The following is an 18445-nucleotide window of genomic DNA, read 5'->3' on the forward strand; positions in this document are numbered from 1 at the left end:
GCTGAAAACACGGACACTGAAAGTAAAATGAGGTGGTCATGATGGTATTGTTGATTTGTTTAGATCTGCTTTCAAATGTCTGTGTCCTCTGGCCCTCTCTGACTGGCAGGGGGAGGGGAGGGGGAGAGGTGACAGGTGACAGTGTGTGAGAAGGAGAAGGAGGGGCTGAGGGGGGATTCTGCATAGAGAGAATCTGCAGGATGAGATGTAACACATATATTTGATCATGAACTAGTGCTTGGTTCAAAAGCCAATATGGACATATGTGGTATCAGGAGATTCATAAGAACCTGATTTGAATAATTATCAACAAAATGTGGAACTTCCATTACTGTGTGATTGCAGCCTCTGCTTAAATAGAGCTGTGCAGCTTGCCTTTGAAACACTGCATAAGAAACAGCTATAACTCACAAATGCGTTAGTCATATGTTATGAAAATGCAAAAGCTCCTTTCCCATGGTCTTTGGAATATATCTGTCTCATCTCGCTGGTACTGCATCTCTAGGTGGCAGTGTAATCAATTATGAACCTATGCAACCAGTTGTTGTCTAATTGTAGCACCCCCTTTCTGTGCAATGCAGGCATATTTAGCAGAGTACTTCAGAGTAATGACATACATACGTGCACTAAGTTGTGTTTGATTTAGGTGAAGTTTGTTGTAGTTATAGCTCAAAGAGTGCATGGAGCCCCGCCCATGCATATTTGTTAAATTACTGCCACAACAGCGTGTCAAAAGTTTCAACTTTTAAAAAAAAATATTGACCTACAGTCTAGACAGATTGCAAAAATACCAGTTGTTTATTGATAAGACAAATTTCCAGGGAGGAGTTCGAAAAGCTCCATTTTCACATACCTGACTATTGTGGATAAACTATGCATTTTTTGACAATAGTTGCAATTACAAAGTTGTAAGACACTATGCAGAGTATGCAATAAAGCAAACTGCTTGTCAATATGTTTATATTTCGCTGAGATATTCCATATTTGCATGTTGAAAAATTGAATTGCCTAGTGGCTATCGTTATGAAACTTTTTATGTGCTCAGGAAGTGGGGCCATGGACATACCATGCAAGTGTCATGATGATAGGACCTTGTTAAGGTCATGAAACAGCTGCTGAAATTTTTTCGAATATGACATCATCGTCATACAATCTGAGTCAGCTCATCACACACTACATGCATACCAAGCGGCATGTCAATGGGACAATCTTGTGAAGCGTAACACATTTTTTGTTGTTATAGCGCCCCCTAGGCTTGCAGTTGCACAACCAAGTACTCATGTCTTCCAGCCCTTATAGGGATCAAGCATGTGAAGTATCATAACATTCGGAGAAAGCATTTGCGAGTAATAGCTGTATTTGTCTGATATTTGGAACGCGAGCTCTACCCCTGTATTTGGGCGGAGTCTGGAAGCAAGCCAAGCAGTGATGAAATTCCAACTTTTTTTGGATAATTATTAAAGTTCAGGTTCTTAGGATTCTGCTGATACCACATATGTCCATATTGGGTACATTTCCAGAGACTAGTTCGCGCTCAAAAATGTGTGCAATTTTGCATATTATGCAAATTAGCTCAACATCTAAGTAGGCGGAACTTATGGGTTCTTGAGGCTTTTTTGTAGGGTCTGACCTGAGGATTCAGGGAAAAAAAGAATTTCGTCTCTCGCCGCACAGGGGGAGGAGATATAGGGATATAGCGCCACCATCAGGCTGATCCGGCTGATTCTTTGCGCCTGAGTAGCTGGAGGGTTTACTACCAGTTGACCAAACGACAAGTCTTTAGGACCTATGGTTTGGGTTGCCCATCGTGTTTCATCTGAGAAAAAGAAGAAAAAAAAAAAAAAAAAAAGAAAAATTAGAACAAAAACAATAGGGCTCCAGCACTTGCAGTGCTTAGACCCCTAAAAATCCTAACAATTATAATATGGTCCTACACTACGTGTTAGGACCATAATAAAGTATGAATTTATTTTGCTGAATTAATCATGGCAAGTAACTAGAAGTTCTGCAAAAAATGCCATGTGACACTTCACGTCTTGTGTCATTTTTATCAGCACAGGCCCCTTAGTTACTCTAAAGTCAAACCATTGGAATTATAAATGGTCTAGCTCGGTATACATTTTTTGTACACTGCATGCTTGAATTCTGACTGTTAATCTATGTTTTCTCTCTCCCAGATTTTGATTGGAACTACTTTTGGGTGTGGAGTCGTTTTGTGGACTACCTGCAGTGTGTGATTACATTTACGCTGGTGGCTGCTTTGTTGACATACCTGCTCTTGGACTCTGTGCTCTTTGTGGAGACACTCGGTTTTTTGTCTGTATTCACCGAGGCAATGCTGGGCACTCCACAACTCTATTGCAACTACCAGAACAAATCTACGGAAGGCATGAGGTATGTGGAATCACTCCTACATACACTATGTTCCCAAAAGTATTCACCTGTCTTACTTCACACGCATAAGTGACCCTGTGAAGATGTTGGTTGTACAATAACTGGCAGACATACAGTCACTGCAGAGTAAGGTTTTTTGTTGTTTTATTGGGTAAGATTACCAATACTCACATATCACAAACAAAGAAAAAACATCAAAAGAGAAAACAAATTCCTTGAGCTATCTTGGGTGTAGCCTCTCCCTAAGCTGGCCCACTCCAACTCAACTTTCCTCCTCACACCCCATGCTTACATACCTTCCCCTCATTAGCACTACCTGGGATATACCATCCGTGAAGGTATGGTTAACCAGGAACATGTGTGTGGTAGTGGATACCTCACTAGCCACACATCTACCTATCAGCATACAGAAAACTGGAATATGAAAACAAATGGCCACATGCTGAACAGACACTCGTTGTTAGTGAAAACACCGGTTCATATGACACAGTGAAAACTGAAGAGTCCAATGCATCCTGTGAGAAATAATGTGAGTATAAGCAGGTGTTAACACAGATATTATTAAACAAACCGATATTTATATATGAAACGTGTGTGTACAATTTGTTTTGGCTCTCACAAGCATGTGTTCAGGCTCATAGGGCTGTGAGCCAGTGAGAGGGGTTTCTTCACCCCTTTCACATTTTCACAAATTTTCGGTGCATACCCTTCAAAGTCTGGTTGTACCGCTCCACTAAGCCATCAGTCTGAGGGTGGTAGGGAGTGGTCCTTATACCCTTTATCCCTAGAAAAAAAAAAGATGGCATCTTTTACCTTGTCATAGTCCATTGACACCCCCATGGCCACATACGCCCCACATGCTTTCCCACTCAAATATGGGACTAAGTAGATCGCCCAGTCTTCCCTTGGTCACCTGTAAGCTGATGCCAGTCTCTTAAATGTTGCCAAGTACTACTCTATGTCATCCTCCTCCTCCAGCTTTGGCACCATCGCCCTGGTCCATGCTAGAGGTTCTGCACTGGCCACCAATCGGCTGGTATCCGGACTTGGATGGTGGGGCGTGGTGGGTCTGTCCTCCTCTGTTGGCTGTTGCCCTTCCAGACCACCTCTCCCCTGTCGTACTATCTTTGCTCCATCACCTCAATCTGCCTCTAGATCATCCTGTAGCTGGTTCAGCTGGACCTGCACACTCCTCCATTGCTGCTCCTGCTTGAAAGCCTCCCTTTCCTGAGACTTGACAGTCTTTTGCAGCAGCTGATAGAGTGAGGCCAGGGCTCCCTCTTCTGGGATCCGCTCCTCCACTACCGTCTCCATCTCAGGTAGCTCCTCTGCTGGCTCAGAGGGCTGATCCTGTTCCCCCTTTGCCAATCTCCTGAAGGCCATCTCCTGCCATGTGAGGTACCTCCTAGCACTCCTGCACTGCAGAGTAGGGTTTTTTGTTGTTTTATTGGGTAAGATTACCATTACCCACATCACAAACAAAGAAAAAAACATCAAAAGAAAACACAAATTCCTTGAGCTATCTTGGGTGCAGCCTCTCCCCAAGCTGGCCCACTCCAACTCAGATTTCTTCCTCACACCATATGCTTAAATACCTTCCCCTCATTAACACTATCTGGGATATACCATCCGTTAACCAGGAACATGCAGTTTCTAAAGAAATGAAAATCACTTTTCATCCCTTTACAATAACACCAAGCACCAAAATACAACACATTATTCATAATATTTAACTGATAAATTAAAACATGCACAATGTAAATACCACAGTAATATTAGAGAAAAATTACATCCCTCCTTCTAAAACAGACATCTTCCACCCCGGAACCTCCAATAAAGGGCCATTAAAAGCAGCGAGCGTGTTCCAACTCGGTCCCTAATAATGGATGTGGAAGTGGGAAACGCTGGCATCAGTGTGGGTGTAAGTTTTATCAGCGGTATTTTTAAAATGTTAATATCGTTTAAATGGAGCGTGTGGTAGTGGGTACCTCACTAGCCACACATCTACCTATCAACATACAGAAAACTGGAATATGAAAACAAATGGCCACATGCTGAACAGACACTCGTTGTTGGTGAAAACCCCAATTCATATGGCATGGCGAAAACTGAAGTGACTATGAGTCCAATGCACCCTGTGAGAAATAATGTGAGTATTAGCAGGCGTTAACACAGATATTATTAAACTGATATTTATATATTGCCCTGTGAAGGACTGGCGCCCCCTCCAGGGTGTATTCCCGCCTTGCGCCCAATGATTCCAGGTAGGCTCTGGACCTACCGTGACCCTGGATAATCGGTTACAGATAATGAATGAATGAATGAATATTTATATATGAAAAGTGTGTATACAATTTGTTTCAGCTCTCACAAACATATGTCCAGGCTCATGGGGCTGTGAGCCAATGAGAGGGCTTTCTTCACCCTTTCACACACCCATAATTTACATGATTGTAGAAGCATTATGCATGCATAGGTGTTTGGTTTTAAACACCTGTGACCATAGAAGTGGTTGGGAAGCCTGAATTCAGTGATTTGGGAGGGTGAGTGAATACTTTGGCAATATAGTGTAGATTACATTATGTTCCAGAGTGTTTACACACTAATAACAGTTGGGGAAACAAAAAACATTTCTAGAATCACTTGTACAATCGTAGCCATCAAAAAATATGTATATAAAAAATTTACTTCTCAATTTTTTTCTTACTAGTGAGGTAAACGAAACTCATGTTATACCTGTTTTGACTAGCAGAATTATATTTTCAGTTATTATTTCAGATTTCTAGGGAAGCCCTTAAGGGCACAATGAAAAATTTGGAAAGTATGTTCATTGCATTTATTTATTTATTTATTTATTTTATTTTTTGGGTAATGGCTAACACATAGTTTTGACCAATTCATTAATTGATCAATTTTTATTTCCACTCTGAAGTACATTGAGGGAAACCAAAACGAAGACCATCCAACCTTTTCAAATAATAAACAGTGATTTGTGCTGTAGAGGTCACCAGTAATGACTTTTAAAATAGAATGATATATAGAATCTAATGGTTTTAATGTAGCTTCAGATGCATATCATACCATAATCCAGCAGCTTTGCTTCAACAATTTATTTTCTTTGTGTGTATTTGAAAACATGATTTGTTTCAGTACATGAAGCAAAGTTTTTGTCTCACCTTACTTGTCAGGTTGTTTACATGCTGTTTAAAAGTATAACAAGGTCATTGGCTTTCCTGGGAGAATCTAGAGAATTGTGGGAAATGGAGGCAACTTCTATTAAGTTTTTGCTGGAAACAACTTATCATGTCCTTCAAACTCCAGAAAATCGTGGACAGTGGGTAGGTGATAACCCTAGTTGTAGATTATGTACAGGGGTTGGCACATTGAACCATATTCTATCAGCTTGTAAGGATAGTTTGTCCCACAAGACTGGAAATCGATGGTGGACGTAGGTAAAAAACTGCAGGTCCCAGAGTGCGTTGTGTTAACTTAATTGTAGAAAAAATATTGAAGAAGAAAAAACTTATTTTTTTTTATTTAATGATTGTACAATTAATTCTAAATTTGCCAAAATAATGCTAGAAATATTTTTCAAGTGTTTTTGGTGTGTGCATAACTGACAGAAGAAAAAACAATTATGTCGAAATTTGTCTCAGGAACATAACTTTAACTTTTATTTATTTATCTTTTTTTTTTATAATGCCCTTCAGGGCTTCCATAGACTTCATTTAAACAGGGGGAAAAATTCTGAGGAGCTAAGTGCTAACAGTTAGCATGCTGTTCCAGCACTGATTACAAATGAGCAGTCCAGCTCAAGACTGCTTGTAGAGACACAAGCAATTTTGATATCATACAGCCACAGATGAGACAATTTGTCCTGATCTATTTTTGATCATATATTAAGACCACCTGAAAAAAATTGCACTCCTATGCAATGTATAATGTCCAACTTGCATGTGTATCTGCAGTAATTTTGAAGCATGTGTTCCATTCATTAAGAAATTTTCATACAATTTGACCCAAAATGATACAGTAAATTAAAAATCCACAAAAATGGAGATGCATGTTTATTTTTGTTTTTTTATTTTTATTTTGTTTGAAAGGTATTTTATTTTTGTTTTGACAGCTACCATATATAAAATTAATATGCACTTAGGCAGGGGCAAATAAATATATTATCTATGGCTGTGCCTGATACACTAGTACCAGCACAACACACTAATGCATCATCACCATGCCACTGCGGCACTGAGCCACTGCCCAAACCACACCCGCTCTGTTGTGGTCTTATGGGGGTCCTGACTATTGAAAAACAGAGTGAAAGGGGGGGAAATAAAGTATACAGAACAACAAATGGACTGAAAAAAAATGAAAAAAAATTCTCAAATTGAAAAAATAATAAAGTAATAAATTATCTTATAAAAAGACATTTAGTGTATTTTTTTTCTATTTTGCATTCAAACACATGCCAATTTTTTTTTAGATTCTTAGAATCACCAGTTTTATTTTAACAAAATAAACTACATAAAGCATTACCACATAAAATGTCTTAATCTGCCCCCACTCCTCTCTCTCTCTCTCTCTCTCTCTCTCTCTCTCTCTCTCGCTCTCTCGCTCTCTTTCTCTCTATATACTCTCTCCCCTCCCTCTATAGCATCAAAATGGTGTTAATGTGGACAAGTGGAGACACCTTTAAGACAGCCTACTTCCTGCTCACTAAAGCACCTATACAGTTCTGGATCTGTGGCTTCCTGCAGGTGTGTGTGGACATTGCCATCCTGTCCCAGGTGTACTACTACAGTCGTTACCCCCAGAAACCTGCCTCACACACCACACACACCACCAGCGCCAAGGCACTTTAAATAAAATTGAATGTATGTATTTACTAAAGACTGATGTCATAGTGACCTGAATGGTTACACACACCTACATACATACAGTGCATTGAGCTGTTGTATATAGTGGTTTCATCTGCAAGTTTAGCAGCTTTGCTATTTAAGGAATTTTGATTTTGACGGTCTATAATAATGCCCATAAAACAACTTGATCCCACTGGCAGTCCGTTTTTATTTTAAGTAAAAAAGAAATAAAAAAACTAATTTGAATTAATCCTAATTAAATGTTTCTTAGAAATTATTCTTAGAAGCTCTTGTAATGCCTTAACAGTGACTTAGATGTGACTCTGTATTTTGCCATCTTTTAGTATGCATGAATCTATGAATTTGCAGTCTACAGTGTGGCTGCATGAGCTTACAGGCTCCATTTCAACACTGCTAATCAAAAATATAAAGCATTCTCTTCAGTTTTACTATCAGCTGTATGTTACACATTGGCAAGGGTGATATTAGATTAATTCAGGCATAATGTTTCAAACTAAGGGCAGCATGGTGGCACAAAATATCTTTAAGGAGTTTGGTGTGTTCTCACTGAGTCCATGTGGTTTCCTCCAGTCAAAGCTGTAGATAATAGATAGACAGAGTCGTGATTTATCCTCTGTTTACAGTGTCTTCAGATCAGATACACACATGAAAACAATGGCGATTTCTATCTGTTGCAGTGGAGAAAAATATAGCCATTTTCTGGCTTAGTCCCAGTTTTCTTTCCAAATCAGAAACCTGATTCATTCGGTGATAAACCTTTGTGTTTGACACATCCTTTCATGTCATCATAGTTCACGTTGAAGAACATGCTATTCATTGATTCTAGCTAGGAACAAATTTTTTTGGTTTAGGAACCAATTTATTTTATTTATTTGGACACAAAATCAGTCCAAATTAGGCACACAAACAGAACCAAACCAGTTTTACGTTTGTGGAAAATGGCTATACCAAAAAAAAAAAAAATCTGGTTCCTGAACTGATACCTTTCTTGGAACATTTGTGCTATCCAGCAAACCAGCCTGTGTTTGCCCAAGGTTTATCGGAAACATAATTTTGTATAACATGCTGCAAATTCATCAGTTTGGATATTGTGGTGTTACCTGGTTCCTGTTTTGCTCTGGCTGAATTCAACTTATTCAGGTTTTGTATTTACATGTCCAGTGTCTGCTTGGACAAGCAGGCCATCGTTTTGAGTGACATATCACATAATATAGTAGAATAAGCTAGAATTAATTATTATTAATGAATTATTATGCTCATTGATCTGCTGAAGGTTCTTGGCTCCGAAATTGAATCTGACCAGAAAGCATTAATTCCGTGCAAGAACAGTGCACACATAAACAAATAACCATGGACTGGTTTTATCACAAAACTGGTTTATTAAAAGTAATATCAAATTCTGAATATTGATTATACATTTGTATAATCAAATGGACTACAACGATACATGAGGGAGGAGGGCGATTAATATATGGGGGAATTTCTCTATGACAACTACACTAAATTCTAAAAAGACTATAGTAGCATTCAGCACCAATCTCCTGAGCTATAAAATGAAATTAACCACATATCCTTGCATATCCCTGGAGCAGCATGAAGATGGCTTGCAGGACATCACTGATGTGCAGGGCTGTCTGGATCTTCTTGCAGACATGGGCATTGTAGCATTTTGGTCTCTCTTGGTCAGAGACACAGCCTTGGACACGGCAACCACTCAGTCGGAGCAGATGGCTTTCTGGAGGATTCACCTTCGTCGCTGATTTGCTTCCTTGTATGAGCCATGTCCATGCATGTGTCTCCTGGGCCTTTGCTCAGAGACACCACCTCAGAAGGTGATCATTCTGAGGGTGCATCTGGGGATTCTTCTTAGATCCTGAAGCTCTTGTCCCACCACTTTGAGGGTCAGAGGCCTAAGGTGTCTTTCATGCTCTGGGCATGACATCAAGTTTTGCTGGATTTATACTATAGCTTTCTAATATTTCTTATAGAAATAAAGATAAAACTTCTGTGGTAATTTCTGGGCTCTCTTAGCTGAGCTTTTTGACTGGAAGCAGATTCACCCTTGGGTGAATCTAAATTTCTCCTTCATTCCACTCCCCCTCTTTCCTTCTCTCTCTACATATTCTTTCTGTGTCCTGCCTGGACTGAAATGTTGAAGAGCTGGAGGGTGATTAAGAGAGAGAGAGAGATTTCTGCGTCACCCGGCCTTATTTTTTTAAACCTGGGCTTTAGGAAACACGTATTGAAGGCTTGATTGGTCCTCAGGGCTTGAGGGTTGCCCAATCCTAATGTTGATTGGATGTTCTTTAGACCAGAAGTAGTAGTGTAGTAGACATGTAGTAGTGACATCATATATAATTTACGACACTTGACAAGACAAAGACTTTAGGAAGATTCCTGTTGAAGGAGTGTCCAAGATTTCTGAATCATGTAATATAAAAGACTATACATTAACACAAAGTAATATAATTCAGACAAAACCATGTTTTCACATAATTCTTAACCAAATATCACACAATTAGTATGTGATGACCATGGTAGTTCCATAAAAAAGGTAATTTTAAACACATTATTATAATTCCATTTGTGATTGTCCAACTGGAATTAATTTTTGCAAATTTACCATGTAATAAATTTTTAAAGAAATTAAGGGATTAAGAAATGTTTGATTCTTTTCGTTTTAACGAAACGTCTTTAAAATGTGTGAGAAGAAATTGGGAATTAAAGTTGATCATTATGTGAGTCTTTGTGTCTCTCTGCATTCAATTGAAGGGAGCTGGCCCCATTGTAAATAAGCATATTGTCATTTATATGATTTCTAGTACAGACACTTAGGCACCAAAATATTATCTGGATTCCTGATCCTGGGAAAAGGGGGTGAAAAGGGTGGCTGAGAATGAAGAGAGGTCACTGGTAGTGACCAGGCAGAAGTCCCAAAAAGTCAATGAAAAATGAAAAATGAAATGAAAATGAAAACATGAAAAATGAAAACTTATTCATCTCACACTACAATCCGCCCTTGGGACACGGCTTTCTTCTTGAAATCTGTGGATAAGCAATGGAAATGAATGTAGAAAGTAAGCTTAGTGGGAACATTCAATCATACATTCAGGATTGGTACCTTTCTGGGATTGTTTAATATGGGAATAATCCTTTATTGGACTTGATCAAGTATGTAAGCTGGTATTAGCGTTCACATTACTTTAAGAGTGTCTATTAGCTAGTGAAAAGACCTAAGTTATTGTTATAAAAGAAAAATTTGCTCCTCTTTATGACTTAATGGGGATGCAGTTGTCCCCTAAAAGTCCCATGAGGATTTGGTGAGGTTCCATCTGGCTGTGATGAATCCCTTTCAAGTCAGTGCTTTGCTGACTTTTATCTACTTTAATCTGATGTATGATGGGGGAAAATTTAGGACCCTGTGTGGGTCTGACCAGTGTGTCAGGAGCTTGTGAGCTTGCTTCTCACTTTTTATGTATGTTTGGGCCAGTTTAATCAAGTGGTACTTTTGCAACTTGTCCCCCCACTTTTGCTCTTTTCCAGTCTCTGCTGGCCAATTGCAAACTCTTTTTGTAAATTTGTACATTTAGTTTTGCAAATTGTCCCTATCCTAATGTGTGCTGTATACCATTCACTGCACTATGGGATATTTTGCTTTAGTCTCTTTTTGTCCTGGACTTGGGAATTGAATGGGATCAAAATCACAAGGGATGTTCTTGTGGTTACTGTGTTTTTTCAGGTCCTTTAGTTTATCTCTTTCCTGAGGCCATGTGGAGTCTGGATGGAAGTTAAGAGAAAGAACTGTTACTGACTGGGCAGTCATTTGTTCATCATGAGCTGAGATTCTCTGGCTCATGGCATCTTTTGCTACTGTTGGAGTATGAAAGGTGCTGATGGCCCTGGTGGGCCTGGTGTTTGAATGACAGCACTGAGTTTCAAGGTGATATGAGTGTGAGATGGACAGGGATTTGCGAACCTGTGCCCAGATCTTCAAAAACTTGAAGTCGATCAGTGGCTCAAGCCTGTAGATCAGGCCCTTGCCAATAAAGAAAGGAATGTTTTCAATAGGGGACACATGTACAGGATGAACCAGGCTTATGGACATATAGTTATAAGCACTGTTGCCACAGACTTTATATTGATACCAGTGTAGGAATAAGGCATAATTCGGAGATAACAGTTATGTAGCTGCAATCTCCATGTGGTGCAGTGTGCTGCAGCCCACACCTCCTTGAAAAGTGTGCATGATATCAAAGCGATGTCTGATGCAGTGTCCAAGGGAGTTTCCAAGAGTTTCTTTTCTAGGACTGTGGTCAGGTGTAGTCTACGGGCACCCCCATTTTCTTTTAAATGGCCCAGCAGCTGTGGGGTATGTGGATCACCTTGAACAACTATGACATTAAGAGGAATCTCAGAGGATTTTCACCTCCCTGATTAGGTTGGTCAGACATGGGTTGCAGGGGTCCTTGGAACATACTCAGTTTCACAGGTAAGCTGTCTGACACTCCTTACACAGGTGCAAAATCACCTGTTCAGTGATTTCTGGAATTTCTGTGCTAAATGCAGGTTCTTCCAACTTATTTGCGGTGTTGTAGCCATAATGCTGATGCCAGTTCTCTACACTGTTCTTGTTATTCAAGTTAGGAAAGGGGTTTTTGTCTAGGGTTTCATCGTGTATGTGAGTTTTGGGGACCTCTGTAGTCCTACATGTTTTCCTTGGGTGCTGGATTCTCATGCCAACCGGCTCAGAATTTATCCTGGCGGTGCCCTGACATTAGCTGACCCAGCGGTTTGAGTGATATTGGGTTTCAACTGATCATTGAGGACTGGAGTGATGGCAACCCCTACTGGATTGCAAAGGTTGGTTATTCTCCTGATGTTCTCTAAGCCAGTGGATTTTTTGGCGGAGAGAGGGCTGGATACCATAATTCAGTAGTGACTTCTTCTAGTTCCATAGGGGGAGGCTGAGTATAACAGCTAAAATTTTGTGGCATTTCTGGCCGTTGGTTGAAAGTTTGCTAGTCTTTTAAAAAGCCTCTGTGTGCTAAGTCAAGCAGCTGCTTACTAGACAAGGTGTGTGGACATGCTGCCACCCCTAATCCAATTCTTCTTCCATTCCTGGTTCATTTTGGGGCCCATCTACCATGCATCTGCCATGGCTCCGGGGAACATTTGCAAGAAGAAATCTATCTTTTAGATAGGAAAAGATTTTATTTGAGCCATTTCGGTTTGGCTCGAAGCACGTTATGTGGTCGCGCAATTTTATCCAGGTCCCTATAGGAGGGAGTCTGGTAATATGCTGAGGGCACATAACTAAACTGAGAGAATCTATGTTCAGCCATGTTTGGGAGGACTCTGTTAAACTATAGTGGGGGAGCAAGTTTGGGGCAGTAGATGTTGGGAAAGGTGACTCAAGGCTACCTTTGGACTTTGGACTTTGGATTCTGCAGCTCCCTATTTTTGTCAGTAGCTCCTTGGTGGTGGCTAACTAGCTGTGAGTGTACCTCCTGTAGCACTACTTTAGCATTGTTTAGCTTGCTTTCTGTCTCTGACTGCAGGTAAGTTCTGCTGCTGTTTTTGCTTGCATGGTCATTAACTTAATTAACAAAATCTTCTGATGGTCTTTGTGTTTGGGCTCATAATTTGTGATTTCACTGCTTCTAATTCTAAATCCCAGACAGTGAGGGAGTGTTTAAGTTGTTCCATTGCTAGTGTAGCCGTTTGACAAGCCACCATGATTTAAGACCCTATCTTTAGGCTCCTTCTCTACAGGACCAGCATTACCCAGAGTTGAGAATTAGGATTTACAACCCAGCATGAGATCAGAGAATGCTGCACATTTATCTTTATGGCTCTCAGACAGCATGCCAGATTCTGTTCTCCAGCTCCAGACACACCCAGTCCACCACAGCGATCGCATTTCAGCCTCAGAGAAGAGCAGACATGGTGGTGTCTGTGTCTGTATAAACAAGAGATGGTTTTCTGAAGTCCAGACTGTCAAATAACACTGTTCACTAGACATTGTTGTCAGTGAATTGCAGACCCTATTATTTACCTTGTGAGTTCAGATGTTTGTTTCTGTTGGCGGTATACATGCCGCCACAGGCAAATGCTCCAACGGTGCTGGGGCTGCTCCATGACACAATCAGTAAATATGAGACCTCACCCAGACGCCGTGTTCATCCTAGCCGGCGAATTTAACTACTGTAACCTATGGACTGTCCTCCCAAAGTACCATCAGCACGTGAGCTTCCTGACAAGGGACAACAACATCCTGGACCAAGTCTACAGCACCGTGAAGGGCGCCTGCAAACCAGTGCCATGACCAGATATGACCAGCATAGATCTATCAGAGAAGCCAAGAGACAGAACAGACTGAATCTAGAGGGATACCACAATGTGGCAGATTCCTGACACATATGGAAAGGATTTCAACTCATCACAGATTATCAGCAGAGGAGTGAAGGGGGCATTACCAGCTACACCACACTACCGGAGGAGCTGAATGAGTTCTATGCTGGCTTTGATGCCATCAACACCAACCAGCAGAGAGGTGTGCTGACGACAGCGGGCACACAGAACACACTGCTCACAGTGTCATCAGCAGATGAGAGTAAGGCTCTGGAGAGAATAAACTCACGCAAAGCAGCAGGCCCAGACAGCATCCATGGGCATACACTCAGGGTTTGCTCTGCAGAACTGGCCAAAGTATTTGCAGATATTTTCAATCTGTCACTTATGCAAGCTTGTGTGCCCACCTGCTTCAAGTCTACCACCATCGTAACCCTCCCAAAGAAGGACACGGTGACCTTGAATCACTATCGCCCGTTGCACTCACTTCAATTGTGATGAAGTGCTTTGAAAGGATATTCTTGACACACATTAAAAAAAATTCTCTCTCAGACACCCTGGACCCTTTGTAGTTTGCGTACCACAGTTTGCCAGAAAGCTGTTCATAGGCTACAGCTCAGCATTCAACACTGTCATACCACACAAACTGTCTCGAAAGCCCCTGACCCTCGGACTGGCACCCTCACTCTGTGACTGGGTGCTGGATGTTTTAACTTCAGTCAGCCAGTCAATTGAAAACAACATATCAAGCACAAGAACTGTGAGCACAGGGACTCCCCAGGGATGTGTGCTGAGTCTCCTGCTTTAAATGCTCTTCACATATTATTGTGTGGCCTCCCAAAAAAACACTAGTATCATCAAGTTTGCAGATCATCAAAAAGTCCCAGCAACAACTGTACTTTCTGGGAAAGCTGAGGAAATTTGGCATGCAAGCCAAAATTCTCAGAAACTTCTATAGGTGCACAGTTGAAAATGTCCTTACTAACGCCATCAGTCTCATCCTACTGGACTATACAATGGTGCACATTGCGCTTTGTTAATGCTCATTGCACTATAACTTTAAAGCCATGTTTGCACTATCACCATAATGTTTAGAGCTTTTTTCAGCTGTTTTTACATCTAAGCTTCCACTGTCAACCTCCACTGTCATATATATTTTATATATATGTGTGCCATGTCTCACATTGTTTTTTTAGAGGTCCAAGCACTGAAAGTGCTGGAGCCCTATTTTTTTTTTTTTTGTTCTGTCTCCCCTTTTTTTCTGATGAAACTTTTCTGATGAATTAGTGTTAAATCTGGCACACAACCCCTGTCACCAAGTATCAGTAGTAAGGCCTCCTGAATGAGGTGTATTTGGAATTAGCAAGCTCAACAGGAGCCAGTGTCAGAATATACAGCCATGATCCATGGCACTGAGCCTTCTAATTCCAAATACACCTCATTCAGGAGGCCTTACCACTGGTACTTGGTGACAGGGGTTGTGTGCCAGATTTAACACTAATTCATGCTTAATTAAATATGCTGTTTTATTTTATTTCACCTCAACCAATTTTATAATCAGCAATTGGTTACTTCCGCTTATAGAAGACTTGCAATCAACTTGCACTTACACAAGTCATACACAAGAGTGCACCAGAGAGCTTTTAAATGCAGTAGCGCAAGTCATACTAAAGGGTGCTCCATAAATTGAGTTCAGTTGCAATAGCCAAGTCAGGTACAAGGTCTCCTGGTGTTTCCAGGGCTGAGTCAGTGCTGATGCCTATTTAGCTCCTCCCCTTGGAGTGGGATCACTGGTCTAGATTAAATGGAACCACTTCAGCTCAGACACTGACGGGTAAACACACACTGCTGCCAGTCTTAAAGCAGGGATCTTTTGAGTTCTGCTGTGTCACAGCTGTTCTGGGCCTTTAATCGCGGGCAACTTCCCATTTTAGAATGAGTTCACTATTCACGTTGTTTTACAAATTCAAGGCTTAAGATTCTGCATGCAATTTTTAACCTGGACTCACGGTCTCACTAATCAAGGGTAGAATCAACACTGCCCACAAACAATTCCTGTATTTATACACATTTTTTATACACACCATATTTCAGAGGTACAAAATTTGCAGATCAAATGATGGAATTCGCAGATTTTTGGGACGGTTCAGAGCATACAGTTCCGCACTTAACGCACAGTGATTAAACTTAAACCTATCTAGTGTGTGTGTCATACACTTTCATGCAGGTGATTAAACAGTGACGCAGCAGATAAAGCATTACCACAGCATTACTTCAAAATAAGGTGCGACACTATCATACTAATCACAGCACTAGTGCATATAACCCTTTGCTTTTGTATTGTTTTTTTAGAGGTCCAAGCACTGAAAGTGCTGGAGCCCTATTGTTTTTTTTTTGTTTGTTTGTTTTTTGTTCTGTCTCCCCTTTTTTTCTGATGAAACTTGATGAGCAGCCCAATTTAATATGACTGACATATTCCCAAAAGTCATAATTAGCTATTATAGCGCCTCCTATAATATTTCATGCACCAGCAATTGCATGCTACCTCAGAATCTTCTCTTGAAGCAACGGCTGGAAGTTCATCTGATTTGAGTAAAGCATACAGGAGTTACAGGGGTTAAAGTAAAACATGCCATTTACGGTACAGGTTCATTTGCTCAGGTTAATATGTCAGCTATCTTGTTTCCAAATGTCAGTAGGTTTAGTGGTTGTACTGAGCTTTTTGATTCATCGGGATCCAAGGATTATGTAAGGGAAAAACATTTGTCCCTATGCCACATGGGATGGAAAATCCTTTATAGAAAAAGAGTTTAATTTCGCTGTAGCGCCCCCTTGAGGCCGATTAGGCTGATTTTTTTCTTTTGCGCCTGAGTAGTGGAAGCTGTTGACCAAGTATCAAGTCTGTAGACCATAATGTTGCAATCCGTTTTAAAGCAGATTTTTTTGTGGCCGAATAATAAAAATCTGAACAATCATAATAGGGTTCTTTGCACTTCATGCTTGGAACCATTATCTAGAAGACAGTCCTGCAAGATTGTTTGCAACCCGTTGTTGCTGCTTGTGGTGTCTTGTGTTTTAGCAGCCTTAGCGGTGTCAGGAACAACTTCAGATCATGTCGTTGTTAAGAGATTCATTGCTTTAACTAATCGTGTCAGCCCTATATAGTGGAAATAGCATGCACACTAGGTGGCATTAGCACTACATAGCGGAGTCAATGATAATTAATTATTATTTTATTAATAATGAATTATTTAATTCATTTTGCTATGCTCCATGCTTGGGAGCCATTAACTAATATGTAGTGTTCTTACCTGTCTTAATTTTAGCTTAGACAAGTAGGTCATCTTCACATATTATACAGCAGAATTAGCTAGAATTAACTATTATTAATGAATTATGCTCATTGACCTGCCGTGGGTTCTTGAATCTCAAATGGAATCTGAACTAGAAGTTATAATTCCATACAAGAAAGGTGCACACACAAACAAATAACCAAGGATTGGTTTTATCACACAACTGGTTTATTAATTTTAATATCAAATAATGAATATTAATTAGACATTCATATAATAAAATGGATTACAGCGATTTATGAGGGAACAGGGAGATTAATATATGAGGGAATTTCTCTATGATAATTATTGCCCTAAGTTCTAAGAAAGGCTATTGTTTATCCCAGCAAATTTTCAGAACCAACCCATGAGCCATGAGAGACATGAGACCATGTGACCTTACATATCGACAGATGGACAGGTAGCGTGTCGCTGATGGTGCCTTCCGGCACGAATTCCTGGAGAATTGCAGACGCGGGCCTTGTAGGTTGCAGCCTTGGACGTTCCTTTTGTCCCGAGGCTTTCAGACGCAGCCGTCTGAAGGTCTCTGTGGGGATTCTTCGTCGTCGCTGATCTGCCGCCTTGTGAGAGACAGTCCAAGCAGGTCTCTCCTGGGGCCTCATCTCAGAAGGTCATTCTTTTGAGGGTCAGAGGTCTAAGGTTTCCTTCACGCTCTGGGTATGGCATTGAAATTTTGCTAGGGTTAAACTATAGCTTTATTAATCTGTAGTTTCTATCTGGACCACGCTTTAAAGGCCCAAGACTGTTTAAGAAAGCCAGGAGTCTGACGCCTGCAGAGTCATTTCAAAAACTCAGGTCATTTTACTCTTTAGCCTTGAAAAAGGCTAAAAGAGATAGCACCCCAAGTATCTGGAGCCTTGAAGTGAAGAGTCGAACAGCAGAGAAAAAGTGGAAGAAGCCAAAGCCCGCGTCGTTCGCCGCCACAGGTTTTTAACCAGAATTTAGAAACCCTTCCTCGAATACCTGATTCGTCCTCAATGAGGGAGAATTGGAGCTTTTCTTGCTCCTGATTGGACAAGCTAAAATGGAATTGTAATTATGTGTTTAAAATTACTTTTTAATGTACTTAAGTATCAAAATAAAAGTACTATTTAATGTCATTTGGAGATGCGGGTGATTCCTGATTAAAACCCATTTCCAACAATCAAAGACCTCCAGATAGATTGGGTTGGACCACTCACCCTTATGGTAAGAGGCAACAAGTCACTCACTATTACTTGTGCCTTAATTAAATGGGTAGAATGCTTTCCTGCATGAAATGACAACCTAATCAACACCTACTTACTGATTAATCATGCCTTCTCGTGGTTTGGCCTACCCAGCCTTGTTGATTCTGACAAAGAGACACATTTAACAGCCAAGGTCATGCAGCAGCTATTGGTGTTGAAGGTCAGTTTTCACATCAGCCACCACCCCCAAAGCTCAGATCAGGTAGAGGTCAACAGAATGGTTTTTACCTTACAGAAA

The 18445-nt window shown here is 40.5% G+C and overlaps 1 protein-coding gene across 3 annotated transcripts in view; it reads left to right on the forward strand.

Annotated features, from left to right (window-relative positions):
* The window catches only part of LOC136700385 (solute carrier family 66 member 2), a 37362-nt gene that overhangs the window by 10063 nt on the left and 8854 nt on the right, over window positions 1–18445 (forward strand). Inside the window, exons 3-4 of one of the 3 annotated variants that reach the window (XM_066675719.1) lie at window positions 2178–2394; window positions 7049–7151. In XM_066675719.1, coding sequence (XP_066531816.1) covers window positions 2178–2394; window positions 7049–7151 — 320 coding nt within the window. Of the gene's footprint in view, window positions 1–2177; window positions 2395–7048; window positions 7269–18445 lie in introns of all 3 variants that reach the window. The other 2 variants (XM_066675718.1, XM_066675717.1) reach the window with 2 other exon arrangements.

This window comes from Hoplias malabaricus, chromosome 6 (assembly GCF_029633855.1).
Source record: "Hoplias malabaricus isolate fHopMal1 chromosome 6, fHopMal1.hap1, whole genome shotgun sequence".
In the NCBI taxonomy this organism is placed as follows: Eukaryota; Metazoa; Chordata; class Actinopteri; order Characiformes; family Erythrinidae; genus Hoplias; species Hoplias malabaricus.